General features: G+C 40.3%; 1 protein-coding gene across 6 annotated transcripts in view; it reads right to left on the minus strand.

The window, feature by feature from the left end:
• The window catches only part of LOC138396844 (putative uncharacterized protein encoded by LINC00269), a 63771-nt gene that overhangs the window by 16986 nt on the left and 30573 nt on the right, over window positions 1–16212 (minus strand). For 3 of the 6 annotated variants that reach the window (XM_069490529.1, XM_069490531.1, XM_069490530.1), the window contains exons 2-5: window positions 7494–7569; window positions 4682–4799; window positions 3848–3956; window positions 958–1058 (exon numbers count right to left, since the gene is read on the minus strand). In XM_069490529.1, coding sequence (XP_069346630.1) covers window positions 958–1058; window positions 3848–3956; window positions 4682–4728 — 257 coding nt within the window. In that variant the 5' untranslated portion in view covers window positions 4729–4799; window positions 7494–7569. Of the gene's footprint in view, window positions 1–957; window positions 1059–3847; window positions 3957–4299; window positions 4532–4681; window positions 4800–7493; window positions 7570–16212 lie in introns of those variants that run through there. The other 3 variants (XR_011235725.1, XR_011235723.1, XR_011235724.1) reach the window with 3 other exon arrangements.

The following is a 16212-nucleotide window of genomic DNA, read 5'->3' on the forward strand; positions in this document are numbered from 1 at the left end:
AGTCTAAATACCAGCAAATATAGAGGAAAAAGCAACAATTATTCAAGTTTTACTGGGAGCCCCTTTATACATTATTTGGACCTCATAACAACTGTCTGAGGGAGAACTGTGCACTCTATGCCATGAGTCAGGGTGAACCTAAGGCCAAAGACCAGGTAGGTCATGACAATGAGCAAAGCAGGCAGTTATGAGGTTATGAGGGCTGTCACCTTATGAGGAGATGGAAACAATGTTTCCTGGTCCTATTTTTCAATAGAAGCCAAAAGATTTATGCGCAGTCTTCTGATTTTTTTTTTAAATGGTGGTAACTGTTAAAATAAATGTTTTCAATACTGTGTTGACCCAGTAAAGGAAATTTGGGGCTGAACCTGGCCCAGGAACTTCCACTTGTTAATGTCTGGTATTGCGGTAAAAATGAGGCTCAGGAAGACGATATCACATGCTGCACGGCTGATGCTTGACAGGCAGGCACGTTTCCCGAGCCCAGGGTTTCCCACCTATACCATCCTTAGATACTGACACATGTCGCTGATGGATTACATCTACAAAGTCCTTATAATACAGGCAAACATGAAAAAATTCTTTTCTTTCTTTCTTTTTCTTTTCTTTTCTTTTTTTTTTTTTTTTTTTTTTTTGGAAACAGGGTCTCACTCTGTCTCCCCAGGTAGAGTGCAGTGGTGTGATCATTGCTCACGACCATCTCGAATTCCTGGGCTCAAGCCATCCCCCTGCCTCAGCCTCCCGAGTAGCTGGGACTACAGGCATGTGCCACCACACCCGACTAATTTTTCAATTTTTAGTAGAGACAGGGTCTCACTCTTGCTCAGGCTGGTCTCAAACTCCTGACCGCAAGGGATCCTCCCACCTTGGCCTCCCAGAGTGCTAGGAGTACAGGTGTGACCCACCACACCCAGCCAAAAAAAATCCTTTCTTAAAAATCACAAAACATCCATTCACCTTAGCATCAGGTGGCCACACAAGGAAGCACGAGTTTCTGAAAGGAGTGAGACCTGAGGCTGGAGCTTCTCTGAGGTATATCCTCCGCTTGCTGTGAAAACCTGAAACAGAAAACAAATCTGGAGATAGTCAGGAGTGACTTTATTCAAAAGGATTATTGCAATAGGGAGAAAGCACGGACCAAAATGTCTGCAAGCCTCTCAAGAGTTAGACAAGCAGGGGTTTTCTTTCATGGAGAGGAATAAACAAGAACTGGGTGTGGGGAGGGCAATGAAAGGGGGACCTGACGGGACAGAGGATCAGAGAATGTTCTACCCAGACGCCAGCTTATTCTGCGGGAGGGGCTGCATGCTGACTCAGGCTGAGGGAGGGCCAATGTTCGGGGTCCTGGGGGAAGGAGAGAAGCTTCACCGAAGTTTGGTTAACAGGCATTTTGTTCTGATTGCACAGTGCGGACAAGCAGCTCAGCTAATCATTTATGAGGCCAACAGTAGGAATTTGGATGATCCCTGTCTGGCCTTGTCATGGATACACACGAGGGGGCATTCATGAGTCTTATCTAAGTCCTAGGGGGAAGGGTGGTTTTTGGCAGTAAGACACTTTCCAAAACACAAAAGAGTCAGGGGCTTTCTTAACCTTCGGTAAAATTCCACATTGTCAAACATAAGCACAATGTGGACAAAAGCTGAGAGCGGTATCAGGCTTACTGCCCAGTCTCAAGCTATTTCAGGCCCTGGTGGACTTTCCCCTCAGGAAAGAGGGAAAGAAAGAAGCTAGGGAGGCCCTGGGTTCCAGTGGAGAAGGACAGCTGTTGTAGCAGCTCAGGACTGCACTGCCCTGGGCACACAGGGCCGCGACGGTTTGCTGAACCCAGCAACTGTGAGGAGCGAAAACCCCACCAAGGTCAAGGGAGCAGGGGTAGAACTGGCAGGTCATAGGTGTGACAGTCTCTGGTCCCAAAAGGCCCTGGAAACAACTGGGAGTCATTTCAGGATCAGGGAACCAAGAGAAAATGTGGAGCAAAGAGAACCCTTGGGTTTCATTCACAGTCATCCCAGGGCCATCTCAAGAAAGATTCAAAAAGGTTCCAAGAATCAGTGGAAGGGGGCTGATGCAAAATAATAGTTTTTCTTTTAATTATTATTGTCTTGCACCCTGAGTCAACTCTCAGGTTGATGTGACCAGGGAGATTATTTTTGTCATATTACATTTATATAAATGGTGACTTTTTTTTTGGTATGGACGCTGGACACCAGGGAATGCTCTTAAGTTAACTTTTTATTTCATCGGATCCTCCTCCTGTTTAACTTGATCTTACCCCTATCATTTCAACTCAAGATTTATTGTTCTTGTCTTACATTCTAAAGAATTGGGGGCTGTCTTTGAAGTGGACATGAAAAGTGTCACCCCAAACAGCCTACTAATATATCACTGAAAATTTAAAACAACAAACACAACAACAAAAATGCTCTTCACTGGTCTGAGCATCCCAGGAGGTCTTCTCGTTGTTTAAATTACTTTTGAGTTTAAATTGCAATTGTTCAAGTAAATTAGCTAACATCTGTTATCTGCCTGGCAATGAAGGCCACCCTATTAAAAACAAAATACACCCTTAACTTGAGTCATTTATTTAATGTTCAGGACAGCATTGGCTCATAGAAATATAACATGAGCCATATGTCATTTTAAATGTTGTAGTAACCACATTAAAAAAATAAGTGGAAAGAAACAGATGAAATTAATTTAATAATACATTTCATTTAGCTCAGCATATCAAAAGTATCATTTCAGTACATAATCAATATAAAAATTATCAATGAGATATTTTATATTCTTTTGTCTTCATGCTAAGTCCTCAAAATCCTGTGTGTATTTTACACTTATAGCATATCTCAATTTGAACCTGCTGCTGGAGGGGATTAGCCACCCCCAAAACATGTCATTTTGGCATAAGGATTATTTTGACCTGAAGGTTATTAAGAATCAACAGATGGAGGAAGAGTTCTCTGTCCTCCACTTACCAGCCTAAAAACATTACATACATTTCCTGCCGTGCAGGTCTCCTCCCCAACCCTCTCCTACCAGGAAGGGAAGAATGACTATTATCACTGGAGACAGGAGTCAACACTGAGATGAGTTTGTGTAACCAGACCTTACTAAAATAACCCTTACTTTTCATGAGTTCCCCCATATAGTTCCCCCATATCCTAGTCACTTTCCTATGATTTATCATCCCTTGAGGCCAAAATCCTCTTTTCTTTGTTAAAATGGTATGTAAACCCAAATCCAAATGCTTCTTTGAGTTTCACTTCTTTTATGTGAATTCCCATGCATATAAATATTAATAAAAATTGTATGCCTTTTCTCCTATTAATTTGTCTTTTGTTAGTTTAATTTGCAGGCCCCTGGGTACTGAAAATAAGAGGGTAGAGGAAAAGTTTTTCTCCCTCAACACTACATTTCAAGTGCTCAATAGCCACATTAGGCTAGTGGCTACATACTAGACAATGCAGGTCTAGGAGAATGTTATGTAGTATAAATCACTTCTAATCCACACTTTATTTTTTTCTTATATAAAACCTATTTTTGTCAGTACTTTCATGGTTGCCAAAACTCAATATAAGCAGTGTTACATTTTAGCAACTAATAGCAATTAATAACTTGAGTCTATGATATTTCAGTTTTACATTCTTGCAGGTTTCAGAGCTTGAGAAAAAGGCCAGTCCTTTCCCAAATACCTTTGTACTTTGGTCCTGAAAAAGCCATTACTAAATAGCTTTCCAAAGTGGAGGAAAAAAAAAGGAAGTCTCAATGCAAAAATTATATGTGGTTTTAATTTTAAAAGAAATAAATAAACAAGATTAAATCAAAGTAAGGATTAGATTTGTACCTTGCTGGAATTTTCTGTTCTGTAATCAATGGTGGTTTCTAGTAGTACTTTCATCTCTGGATCCAGGGTAGGAAAACTCTTCAGAGCCCAACTAAAACAACTGCATGTTCTGAAGTTAATTAAAAGTACAAATCATTGTTATAAACAGTAGGATGTCCCATCCGATGGTTTTAATTATTTCACATCTTTGAAACAACAAATGGATTTGATTAAAGTATAATTTGATTTATTAAAATCTAACTGAGGGCATGTATTTGGGCACTTCTATTATTTCTCCCAAAATATACAGTTGTGCCCCTTTATGCCTTTGTATATTTTTTGCCTTCATTTAAAATTTGTACAAATGCTGAATACCTAAAATCTAAGATTAGGATTTGGTGTAAAATCACCACATCACTGTTGTTTTATTCTTCCGACCACAACATGTGAGACATAAAAGGTGAATCACAGACCTTTCTTCCTACTTTTCTTTCATGCTCGGCTCGGCTACAGCATTTGTCTACTTCTCTGAATGGAGACTCATAACTGCGGAAGTTAAATGAAAATAATATTTCTTTCTCTTGAGCTTGTCTTTACTCCCAAAGGATATTGTTTTCATTGTACACTTCACTTCCTGGCAACGGAGATGATTGCAGCAGATTTGGGAGGTGCAGTAAAAAAATAAGTAAATAAAAGAAAGTAAAGAAAAGAAAAGAAAGAGAAGATGAAAATTCACTATTAATAGGCCCAGCGGACTTATGGTAATATCAAGTCGGTGTGTGATAAATGAAAGACTCTGAGGGAGTGAGTGAATGAATATGGCCGTGACATAGGATGTGACAAATAACCAGGTACCTGGTGTTGGAATCAGTGCCCAGTTCTGGGAAGGCTCTGTGTGTCATCCCGGGTCCTTGTCCAGACTTCTAGGAATACACCATGATGACTAATTTCTAGAAACTTGTACAAAAATAATCTGCAGAAGGTCATGGATGTTTGGGGCTGTTAGTGTAATTGCTCAAAGGAACTGAAGGTCTAATAAGATCTGTGCAACCCTGCACTCCTTATATCACGACATATCACAGACACACAGTCCCTGGCAAGCTGCTGTTGCATTCAGCTGTTCCCTCAACTACTCACCTAAAAACCTGGAACTGTCCAGAAAATGAGTAGTGGCTATACTGAAACTGAAAGCCAACCACAATGTGGGGCTTCCAGTCTTTTTTTTGTTCTTGCTGTTCTATCTCAGGGGTTTTAACTCACAGTCCACAGACCCCTACTCAGAGCATGGCTTTGGGAAGTCTATGAACTTCTGGAAGGAGCATGTCTCTTTCCTCTTTTTCATTTTTCTGCAAAGAGCTTTCAGTGGTTTCTTGCAAGATTAAGAGGCACCGTGCAAACAGACACGCACTGAAGAATCGAGAAGCGATGCTATCATAGTCAGCCAGCAGGGAAGAACCCACCAACGCCTGACTGCCAGGGGCCCTGCTCAGCTGCTGTGCATCAAGAGAACAGACAATCCCAGCCTGGCGTGCCACACGTCAGCAACGGGGTGTCCTTTGGACTGGCGGCTCCAGTTCACTCCATGTATAACTGTAAACCACACCAGGCTTCACTAATCAGAAGTTTTGGATGAAAATCTTTTAGAGGAAAGATCACGTAGGAGTAGTATATCAAATGGTTGTGTCTAGGGCTTCTCTGCCACACCTATACAGACAGTGACTGAAGTTAAGAGCATCATCTTTTGATACAAAGAACAAAGGCAGAACTTGACCGCGAGGTAACTGCCGTGTCATACCACGGAAGGAGCTGCACGTGGGGAGGGCTGAGGACATTCACCTCTATAGATCGGTTTCAAAGTTTATCTAGGTTATTGAAGCCAAAACCATGGGAAAAAAGCAACAATGGTGTTTATTCTTTTATTCCAAGTATTTATCAAGGTCATCTAATAAGAGTAATTTACCTCCCTGACAAGTTTTGCGTTTCGGCCTTGGCCCATGTTCTTCTGATCAAAGAGGTAGAGATTGAGAACAAGTTACTTTTTCAGCAAAATTAAGTTCATTTGCACTTTTACTCCCATAATCTAATTAATATAAAAAGCAACATGCTTTATTCTTCATTATCTAATAAAGGAGAGACTGTTTAAGGGAGAATGAAACTACATTCCAGGAACATAAGGAAGGCTCAGAGTCAGAAATTATAGCAATGTTATTCACCACATTAATGAACTAAAAGACAAAATCATATGATATGCAGAAAACAAGGTTTAAATCAATGTTTGAAAAAGGAGTTCAGAAAACCAAGAATAGAGAAAAAGTTTCTTAACCTGCTAAAAATCAGCAGCAAGTTTAGTGTTTATTAGAGAAATATTAGATGCATTTCCTTTAAGGTTCAGAATAAGACTAGGATGGCTTTTAAATTACTTTCACTTTACATGTGATATTGGAAGTTTTGACCAATAAAATAAATCAAGAGAAAGAAAGAAGTATAAAAAGCAGAAGTAAAACAGTCCAGAGATTCAGTTGTCATTATTTGCAAATGATATATATATTCACAGGAGATTAAACAAAAAAACTGTGCAATTTAGAGTTGTTAATAGAGTAAGTAGAGAAAAACTATTTAGAATTGTTAACAGAGTTAGGTCTAGAGACCTTTGCTGAACTCTATTAACCTAGGAATTAACAAAAATGCACAAAATCTCTTAAAGAAATCTTTAAAATTCTACTAAAGTAGTATTTTTCCAACTTTAGTGTACATAAAAATCACCTGGGGAATCTTGTTTAAAAAGCAGATTCTTTTTTTTTTATTTAATTAATTTGATGTTCTTTGATTTCAGTCTTTCCGTGTTTTTCTTCATTAAGATTCTTGTTTACTATCATATATATTTTTATATTTATTCATTAGATCATTCAAAATATTTATTAAGCACTTCTGTGCCAAGCAACGTTATTCCTAGACAGAGCTTAAGAGCTGGCATTTCAAAATCTCCCAGGTGAGGCAGCTGGTCCATGGGCCATACTTTGAGTAGCGTGGTCCTGAAGCACTTAAAGAATAAGTAGAGATAAAAGGCATGCTGATGTGGGGACACCTTACCATTGTAAAGATTTTAATTCTCTCCAAACTAATCTATGATTTTTAATACAATTCCCATCAAAATCCCAGTAAAATTTAAGGTTAGAGGGGTTTTGCTCAATTGACATGGATTAAAAAAAGAAAAAAGCCAACTTTTGGAAAAAAGAAGAGCAAAGTAGGGGAAAGGGGAGTTCTGCTACCATATATTAAGAGATGTAACAAAACCAAGGTAATTAAAAAATACCATCACCAACAACTTGGTATTGGCACAGGAACAGGCAGTTAAAACAAAGAAACAGAAGAGAGTCTAGAAACAGACCCCATGATCTTGATTTCTGAAAGAGATGGCATCAAAACTTAATGGAGAAAAGAAAAATTGTTTGGTAAATGATACAGAGAAAATTGGCTTACCATATGGACAGGATAAAAAATTAAATCTCAGCCTCTCACACACACAGCAAGCTAAAGACCTCCAGTTGTCTGTGTTTCTAGTGGGAACTGATATTGGGCTTCCAATCCAGAGGCAGAAAGCAAGGGAGAGACAAACGCTTTCAAGCAGGTTGACTTCCCACATCAGCACGTGGGATCCACTGCTTACCTCCTTCGGTTACTTTCTCTTGGCCTTGTCATTCTGGGAAATTCTTCTCACAACAGGCCAGTTCTTGTATATGGTCCTGGTAGACGGTATTGAGAGTTTTCAAGATTTTTTTTTTTTTTTTTGGTCTTCGTATGTTTTTTGTTGTTTTGTTTTACTTGTCACTGACTTGAAGCTCAAGTTTTTGTACGTTATCACAAACTTGGAAAAAGCCACAGTAGGAGCTGCTAACCACGTGCAAGTTTAACTACATTTCACATTTTAATTATTGAATCCAACATATTAGCAGTTTTCCCCAACTTTGCATTGCTCATAAATTTGATTTTCATATCTTTGCTTCGGGTTCATAATGAAAATGCTTGAATAGGTCAGGGTCATGGACAAAGCTCTCAGACAAATAATTAAGAAATTTTCCACAAAGCTGATTATTCAGCAATCTTTGGGGAAGGCACTTCCTGATTCTTCCCCTTTGTGCCCCTCCTCTCTGTAGCTGAGGCCACTTGACTTCCGTCTATGGTTTGGCCTCCCCATACGTCTAGGAATCATGCTAGGAATTTGAAGGTCTCCAGACCAAAACTCTAGAACTCAGCATGGAGTTGTGTTTCTTCTCAGTATAGTACTGGCCCTCGTCCGAGGGCTAACAACTGAGCTTCTGCCCTGTGGCCTTTTCTTAAATTACTGCCTCATTGAACTGCTTTTTATCCCGATTATCCTATAACTGGAATACTTTCTATTTTTACAAAAGTGTTTAAACTTGGGGTCTTTTCATCTACTTCCCAAATAATCCCCATACAGGCATCCCCCCATCCCCTATAAGCCAATACAAAACTTAGAAGCCTATAACCTATCAATTTCTCTGTGATGCCAACTCTTGCCTGCCTGGGTCTCCGAGTGTCATTTGTACCTGATTCCCAGCACACTGTCCATTTTTTATTAGATGGTGCCCCACCATTTGTATTAGACACTTGCCAACCTCCTCCACCCTCTCTGCTTGCCTATACTATAACCCATTTGTTACCTATCATAGTACCTTTATTTTTTGTTTATTTTTATTATTAATATAAATTGACAAATTATCATTATATATGTTTATGGGGTTAATGGGGCTCAGAAAATGATACCCCAAAGTGAAGACCTCAGAAGCAGCCTCAGAAGCAAGTTCTCTCTGACCTTCCCCTGCCCTCCTGTCTCTGGTCCTTCATTCTCTCCTGATGGGGTAGCCATGAAAACTAGAATTCCTCTTTCCCAAGGTGGGTCACAGAAACCAGAATTCCTCTCTCCCAAATCCAGCCATAAAACCTAACTATATTCCTCTAACCTTCCCCCCACCTTTCTGTGTAAGAGCTAGCCATAAAAAAATTCTGTGATTTCCATTGTTTGATAGTAGGTCATAAGACCCTCATTCTAGAAAGGGTTCTGCTCTACACCTGGAAGGAAAGACGGCTGCGCAGAGAAGCCAAAAACAACATGAACAGACAGGCCTTGCTGGGCTTTCCCACTCAGCCTATTCCCATTAGGTCAGACCTTTTCTCTTCAATCACGGGATTACACAGCTGTTCCTTCTTCATCAAACCTAAGCATAAAAATGGATAGTTTTCCCTATATCTTTGGGTCTTCATTCTGAACTCCTGTGTCGTGTAAAACTATGACTAAATAAGTGTGTTATGCTTTTCTCTTGTTAACCTGCCCTTTGTTAGAGGAGTGTCAGCCATACGCCTTAGGATGGGAGGGGGGAATCACTCTCCTTCCACCCCTATAGGACACAAAGTGACGTCATGATTTATATAGTCAATGAGAAACCATTCAATCAAGCTAATTAACATAGCCATCACCTCAAATATTTACCATTTTTTGTGGTGAGGACATTTGAAATACACTCTCAGCAATTTTGAAATGTACTACACACTGTTATTAACTATATCCACTGCACTATGCAACAGATCTCAAACAAAACAAAACCTTATAGCTCCTGCCTAACTGAGGCTTTGTACCCTTGGACCAGTATCTCCTCATTTCCTCCACCCCCAGCCTCTGGTAACCACCATTATACTCTCTGTTTCTGAGTTTGATTGTTTTAGATTCCACATATAAGTGAGAACATGCAGTATTTGTCCTCCTGTGCCTGGCTTATTTCATGTAGGATAATGTTCTCCAATTCCACCAATGTTGTTGAAAATGACAGAATTTCTTTCTTTTCTAAGGCTGTCACAGTACCTTTAAAATGCTGGGTCCTGTCGACTAGTCTTGTTTTCCTCCAGCATGTTGTTTTTCTTCAAAACTACATCTTCTCCTAGATATTGTCCCACCTTGTTGACAAAAACATTATAGACAATTTTATCAGATATTTGCTGAAATCCAATATTGGATGTCTGTGATTTTCCTTGATATGTAGTCTACTAATCCTATCAAAAAAGAAATGTTTAGCTTGGCACTCTTGGTCTTAGTAAATTCAAAGTAGAACCTACTGTTTACCATCCCTTTCTCTAAATGCTTGCATATCAAATGTGGTTTCATTCTCTGGAATGATTTTTACTGAGATACAGAGATTTGAATGTCATTCTGCAGCAAAATTCTGGAGCAAAAAAGCCACTGATTTATAGTCACCAATCTATAAACAATAAGGAAATTTTACTATCTCACATAACAAGAAATCCCTGGGAAGAGTGGTTTCAGGTTATTTGATTCAGCAGGCTCAATACTATTATCAAAGACACAGATTCTTTCCGTCTCTCTGCTCTGCCATCTATCAACACTATGACGGCCTTGTTCTTGGCTGTTTTTTTTCATGGACACAAGAGAGCTGCCACAGCTCCAAGTATCATGCACAGCCAAAAATAAGGACTGTTTTTCTTATAAGTCTTCTTTTAGGAGCAAGGAAACCTTTCCCAGAAGCTCCCTCTACCTGAACTGCCATCCCATTTTATTGCTCAGAACTGGGTCACCTGTCCCCTCCAAACCAATCCCTGGCAAGCTGTGACAGTTTGGAATTTAACCCTGAGACACATGGAGAAGGGACGGGCAACCCCTCCAAATTGGCTCTTTACCACGTAGGAGAAAGTGGGCAAAGGCTCTGGTGTAGGCAACCGTACTGGCTGCTCCAAACAGAAGGAATTACTCCCTAATTTGGAGGGTGGTAATATTGGAAGGCAGTTACTGATGAAGTCCCATTAAAATAGCACGGATTGTTATCTATTCAAGAGAGTTTAAAGCAGGATTGTGTCCAAAACAAAAGGGTAGATTAAGTTATCTCTAAAATTCCCTGCCAACCGGTTAATGCTGTGATTCTGTTCTCATTGTTTTCACTGGGGAAACTGCTTGCAGTCTGGAATTGTGCACATCAGCAATGTTTGTGCTGCCAGCAAAAGTGCACAGTTGCTGATCTGTGAGCATTTCCCCGAATAGCACATTTGTGGAAAACTGAGTCACTGGGCTTCTAGGTACTGTGAATCCATAATCTGAACAATTTTCTGAATGCCTTACATCTTAGGCACTGGCTGCTTCCCTGTAAATAAACAAACGATAATGAAACAATTAACATCTGATGTGGGGTTGTGCAAAGCAAAGCAGGTTGAGCGAATGGGTTTTTCTTTGGCAATGTTCCTTTTTATTTATTTTGGGCTGGAAGCAGATGATTTTGTGAAATGAGGCAACCAATTAAATGTGGATGTTAGTGCTGCAATGGAGAAAAACTTGCATAAAAGTTGACCTGACTCGTTTAATCATGTGTGGAGATATAACAACACTACCTCGGGAGCTCTTCACATAAAACACAATCCATATGACTTCTACCTGGGCAACCCAGGTTCTTTCAGTACTAACTAGAGGATGGGAGGGGAAAACAGGGTGGAGAAGCAAGTTATTTTTGTGGCAATTAAGGTATGATTACTTGTAGGTCCATAAACTGTCAGCCAAGGTTCTCTCTTCTCTGGCAGTAAGCACAGGGAGAAGGAGATGCAGGAAAGTGATACTGCAGGGTAGAATCATAACCTTTAGGACTCAGCAACTAACTGGATTTAGGGAGCAAAAAAGAAGTGTTGAAGATAATGTTGAACTTTCTCATTGGGAGATTTTACTAATATTGTTGAGCAATTACTGCATAATGGATACTATGCTAAGTGCATATTATAATTACTATATCTCTTACTTCTCCCAGTTTTCTTAAGTTAGTACTATTGTTATTTCCATTTTACAACTAAGGAAACTGAGGTTTCATCGGGTTAATTTAGTAAAGGACAGAGATGAGATTAAAATCTAGATCCCAATTCTTAATTCATCACTGCACTCTTATCTTTCTGGTGGGGAAGAGGAAAATGAGGAGTTTCCATTCAGACATATAAGTGTTGGCAGGACATTCAATTGAAGATGTTCAGCAAGCTGTAGGAAATGTGAAACTAAGTTTAGGAAACGCTTTAGGATGGAGGATAGATCTGGTAGTCATTTGCTGAGAAGTACAAGTTAAAGTCATGAGCTTGCCCTTGGAGAATCTGAGTTCTACTTCAGTTTTGTTGTGTGGATATCTGTATGCACCTGAAGCATCAGGAATTAAGAGAAAAATGGATTGATCTATAGGCTGGGCTTATTGGTCTGACTGGCCCAGTGATTACCGGTGTGACTTTGGCAAGTCACTTAAGCACTCTGGGCCTCTGTAAAGTGAAGTGTCTTCCAACTCTGAAATTCTAGACAAGTGAAGGCCTGGACTGAGGCAGTTGCAGTGAGAGAGACAAAGATGAATGCAAGAGTTACTGCAGAGACAATTCACTGGATGCCGAAACGTGAGAGAGGAGGGATAGAAGATGGAGATAGCCCTTCCAGCCTGAGGGTTTAGGAGAATCATAGCACCATTCACCAAGACAGGAAAGGCGTTGGTGCCACAGGTTTTTGGAGAAATGATAATGAGCTTTGTTTTGGATGTATAGCATTTGAGGTACTGTTCACAAGGTATTTCTTTGGACATTGGTAACTAAATGGCTGGGATAGAAACATTTATTTATATATACACTGAACATAGATTTGAAGGTAAGAGGGTGGATCCAGGTTATAAAAATAACCTTTGAGATCTCTATGCCTCTCTGACAACAGTCTCCATAGCAACGTGGCTCGCTTACCATGTTGGATTACCTCACAGTGGATTAGCTGGTCTTCCAGCTACCTGACAAACGACAAAGCACTCTTGATATTTTCTGAATGAGTGGCTGTATGTTTCAGGGAATTTCATGTATTTTCCCATACCCTAGTTTATTGCTGATTCTTTCTCTTTGTACTCCTTTCTAATAGGCCCTTCCTTGAACTTTTCCCATCTTGATCTTCCTTCCCTTCATCTTTCCCCTCGTTGGTGTAGGTGCCTGCTTCTTCAATGGGCAGCTCTTCACTATTTTAATTCATTTTCCACCCCCATTGCCTGCACAGTTTCATTCATACCCTTTCTTAGGCTCCACGAAAAGCCTCCCACTTCCTTAATTACTAACCAGTGATATTCTACACTTCAAACTCGTGCACCGTTATCCTTATCTTGTATCCTCATCATCATTAATATAATAGCTAATTTGTCTCAGGCCTTGAATTAAGTGTTCTACCTACATTCACTCATTTAATTGTTACAATAATCCTATGTGGTAGGTACTGTCACTCCTGTTATAGATGGGGAGGAATTGACGTTTGAAATGAGTATGTTACTTGCCTGAGTCCCACAGGGAATGGGAGACCAGGGAATGGAGCTCCGATGGTTTGACACCAAAGCTCTGACCACATGTCACTGCCTTGTCTGGCCAAGTGAATATTTTTGTCTTTCTTACCTGTGGCCAGTTATAGTCCATTTTTCTGAAGTATTTTCAGCATTGTCATTAAGACAATGAATACAAAGATTATTTAAGAAGCTAATGCTTAAATATAGTACTATAAAAATGCTTTTCAGTTTCACTGTCTCTTAATCACTCTCCAAACCAGCAAGACGGATATGTCATGTTCTCCCAAACATATGTATACACAAGACATCCACTTGCTTTTACATCATTTCCTTTTCTGTTCATCTCAACCTGATGAGGTTAACAAGGGAAATGACTTTACATATCAGAGGAAGGAAGTGTTATAAAAGAATATCAGACAATTTTATAAAACAAAAATACTTGTATGAGATACATGATGTATATACAGAGAGCGGTTAAATAAAAGTAAACTGCAGAGAATGATTAAGTGTTCCAGAGAAAAATAAAAGCAGCCAACACTGCAGGCATCCGTGGAAGAGGTAGACCTTAAGGATGAGTGGGATTTGATGGGAAGAGGGTGGAAAACTAGAGTGAAGTTAGAAATCAGCATCTTCATCACTGACAACTATTTGTCAAGCACCTCCATGTGTCAGACATTGAATTAAAGTTACTGGGATAAAGAGATTTATAAGCTATTGTCCTTCTCCCAAGTACTTTGTTTATGGGGAAGGCCTAAACGGAGAGTGAAATACACAGCAATAGAAAGAGGCATATGATACACAGAGCAAGAGTTTCAGAAATTATAAAAATGCAGGGAACTTACCCCAATAAGAATGATAAGCCCCGGAACATAGAATGAGCAGTTTACATGGATCAAAGGGCTCACTCATTATAATGACGGCCTTCTACAAGCCAGGCACTGAGTACAATGGATACAAAGAGTTCAGAGTCAACCAGAGGAACCAGGAACTCTCATGTGAGGTGTGGAGGCAGGCTATGAAAGGAGGGGTACCTCTCCCAGCCAGAGGCATCAGAGAAGTCTTCCTGGTGGAGGTGAGTAGGACTCACATGGGCCAGTGTGCAGGCAGGGTGGGCAGAGCACACTTCTGAGTAAAGGCACAGGTTAGAAAATGTACTTGGTGTGTAGGGAGAAAGAAAAGAGCCTCCGGGTCACCCAGGGTTGCTGAAAGTGTGAAGTGTAAAGGCAGGAGCAGTGAGATGACATGGGAGAGACAGGTGGAGACTGGATCAGAAGGGTCCCCGCGAACCCTCTTAGGGAGCCTGGGCTTGATGGTGAGCCAGGGAAATGTTTGAAGCATCCTTCACGTTGGAGGGTTATAAGAATTAGATTCAGGTTGGGCCCAGATTTCATCAAGCTTCAAATGTTAAACTGAGAAAGTCTTTCCTCAGTGTGAGTTTGCTGTGATCACAGTTCATGTAGTTCAGAGAATAACTGTGCTCTAGATATTCAGCCCAATTCAAAGTGGAGCTATTGAAAAATTTATTAGTGCAGAAGAGCATAGGATGATTCATGGAAGACTAGCATTTCAGAGGGCTATAGATAAAAGGTGAGAGGCCCCTGAAGTCCAGTTTCAAAACCCAGAGGCTCTCCCGCCTCTATCTCCTACTTGCCACTAACCCTGAATGGGTTTTAAGAACACTCTAACTTCACCTCCTGGCCTTCACCTTTTCTTCTCTTTCTACCATCAACCTTTATGTCCCCCTTGGGTCTTTTTCTTTTTCTTTTCCTGTAGAGCTGAATGGCATTACCATCTGCCGAGAGCCTGCTGGGTCCCAAACATCATCTGGGCATTTGAAAGCATTATCTCATTTAATCCTCATTGCAACAGTAAAAGATGTCATTTTACAGATGAAATATCCAAGGCACAGACAGGATAAATGATGCCCCAATTCACACACAACTAGTAATGGACAGAGGTAGGAGTCACATAAGCTTTTTTAATATGAATTTGAACACACTCTTGTCTATTTCAAACACTTGCTTTGAAATGATTTCCTAATGCTGTTGGGATAAAAACAAAAATCTTTCCTGATGTGACCTACAAGGACTTGCATGGTGACTCCTCTCTGCCACTCATCCTACAACCAAACCCAGACAGTTGATGTGTAGGGCCCAAGTCCTAGCCACTCTGCTATAGCAGCTCCAGGCTTTGAAACGATTCATTTAGGATCCTTTGTATACAATGAGTTACAAATCATGCTCTATGAGTTTCTAATCTAACTAACTAACTGTTCTTTCTCACCAAGGAGATGATCAACAAACACATAGAAAAAGAGCTGTAGAGGGAACAATAATAATAATAAGCTCCAATGAGTTCTTAGTTGGAATGAAGCCCTCTTACAAGAGACAGGTTAACGAGAGAAAAACAGAAGTTTATTAACAGGTATAGTCCAGATACACATGGGAGACACTCAGAGAATGAGTAGTTCTCAAAGAGGTGGCTTTAAATTTCAGCTTATGTAGCACCTTCAACGAAGAGCAGTAAATTTTTAGAGAAGTGACAAGACTAAAAAAAAAGAGAGAGAGAAGGACTTTGAGTCTCTCTGGGTGGGCTGGCAATTTGGGGAAAGGCAAACAAATGGCGGATAAAGGCGAGTTAGCAAAACCTGCCAATATGCCAATATAAATTCCTCTGGTGTCATCTCCGGGCTGATGAGGATCCAAAGCTGTCTTCGTGAAGTGGTTAACCTTTGTTCTGGGGGATGGGGTTGGGGAGGATTGATGGCCAGGATACCTTTTGTCTTTGTAAATCTATGTCCTGCTTTTAGGCAAATGGAGGGAGGGCAGAGAGCTCTCCAGTATCCACTTCTTCTTAATTGTCATCAACTCTACAATCCTTCATATTGGGGGGAAGCATACTCTGGTCTTCCACAGAGCCTTTCAAAGTAGGTTCAGGTCTGCTCTGGGTTCCTCAGCTCTAAGTATTACCCAAGTTCTTCAGTGTGTCCCACCCTCCTCCGAGGCTATGCTTGTGAGTTGAAGAAGACTGCTTCCCTGA

The sequence above is a fragment of the Eulemur rufifrons genome, chromosome 16, assembly GCF_041146395.1.
Source record: "Eulemur rufifrons isolate Redbay chromosome 16, OSU_ERuf_1, whole genome shotgun sequence".
Lineage (NCBI taxonomy): Eukaryota > Metazoa > Chordata > Mammalia > Primates > Lemuridae > Eulemur > Eulemur rufifrons.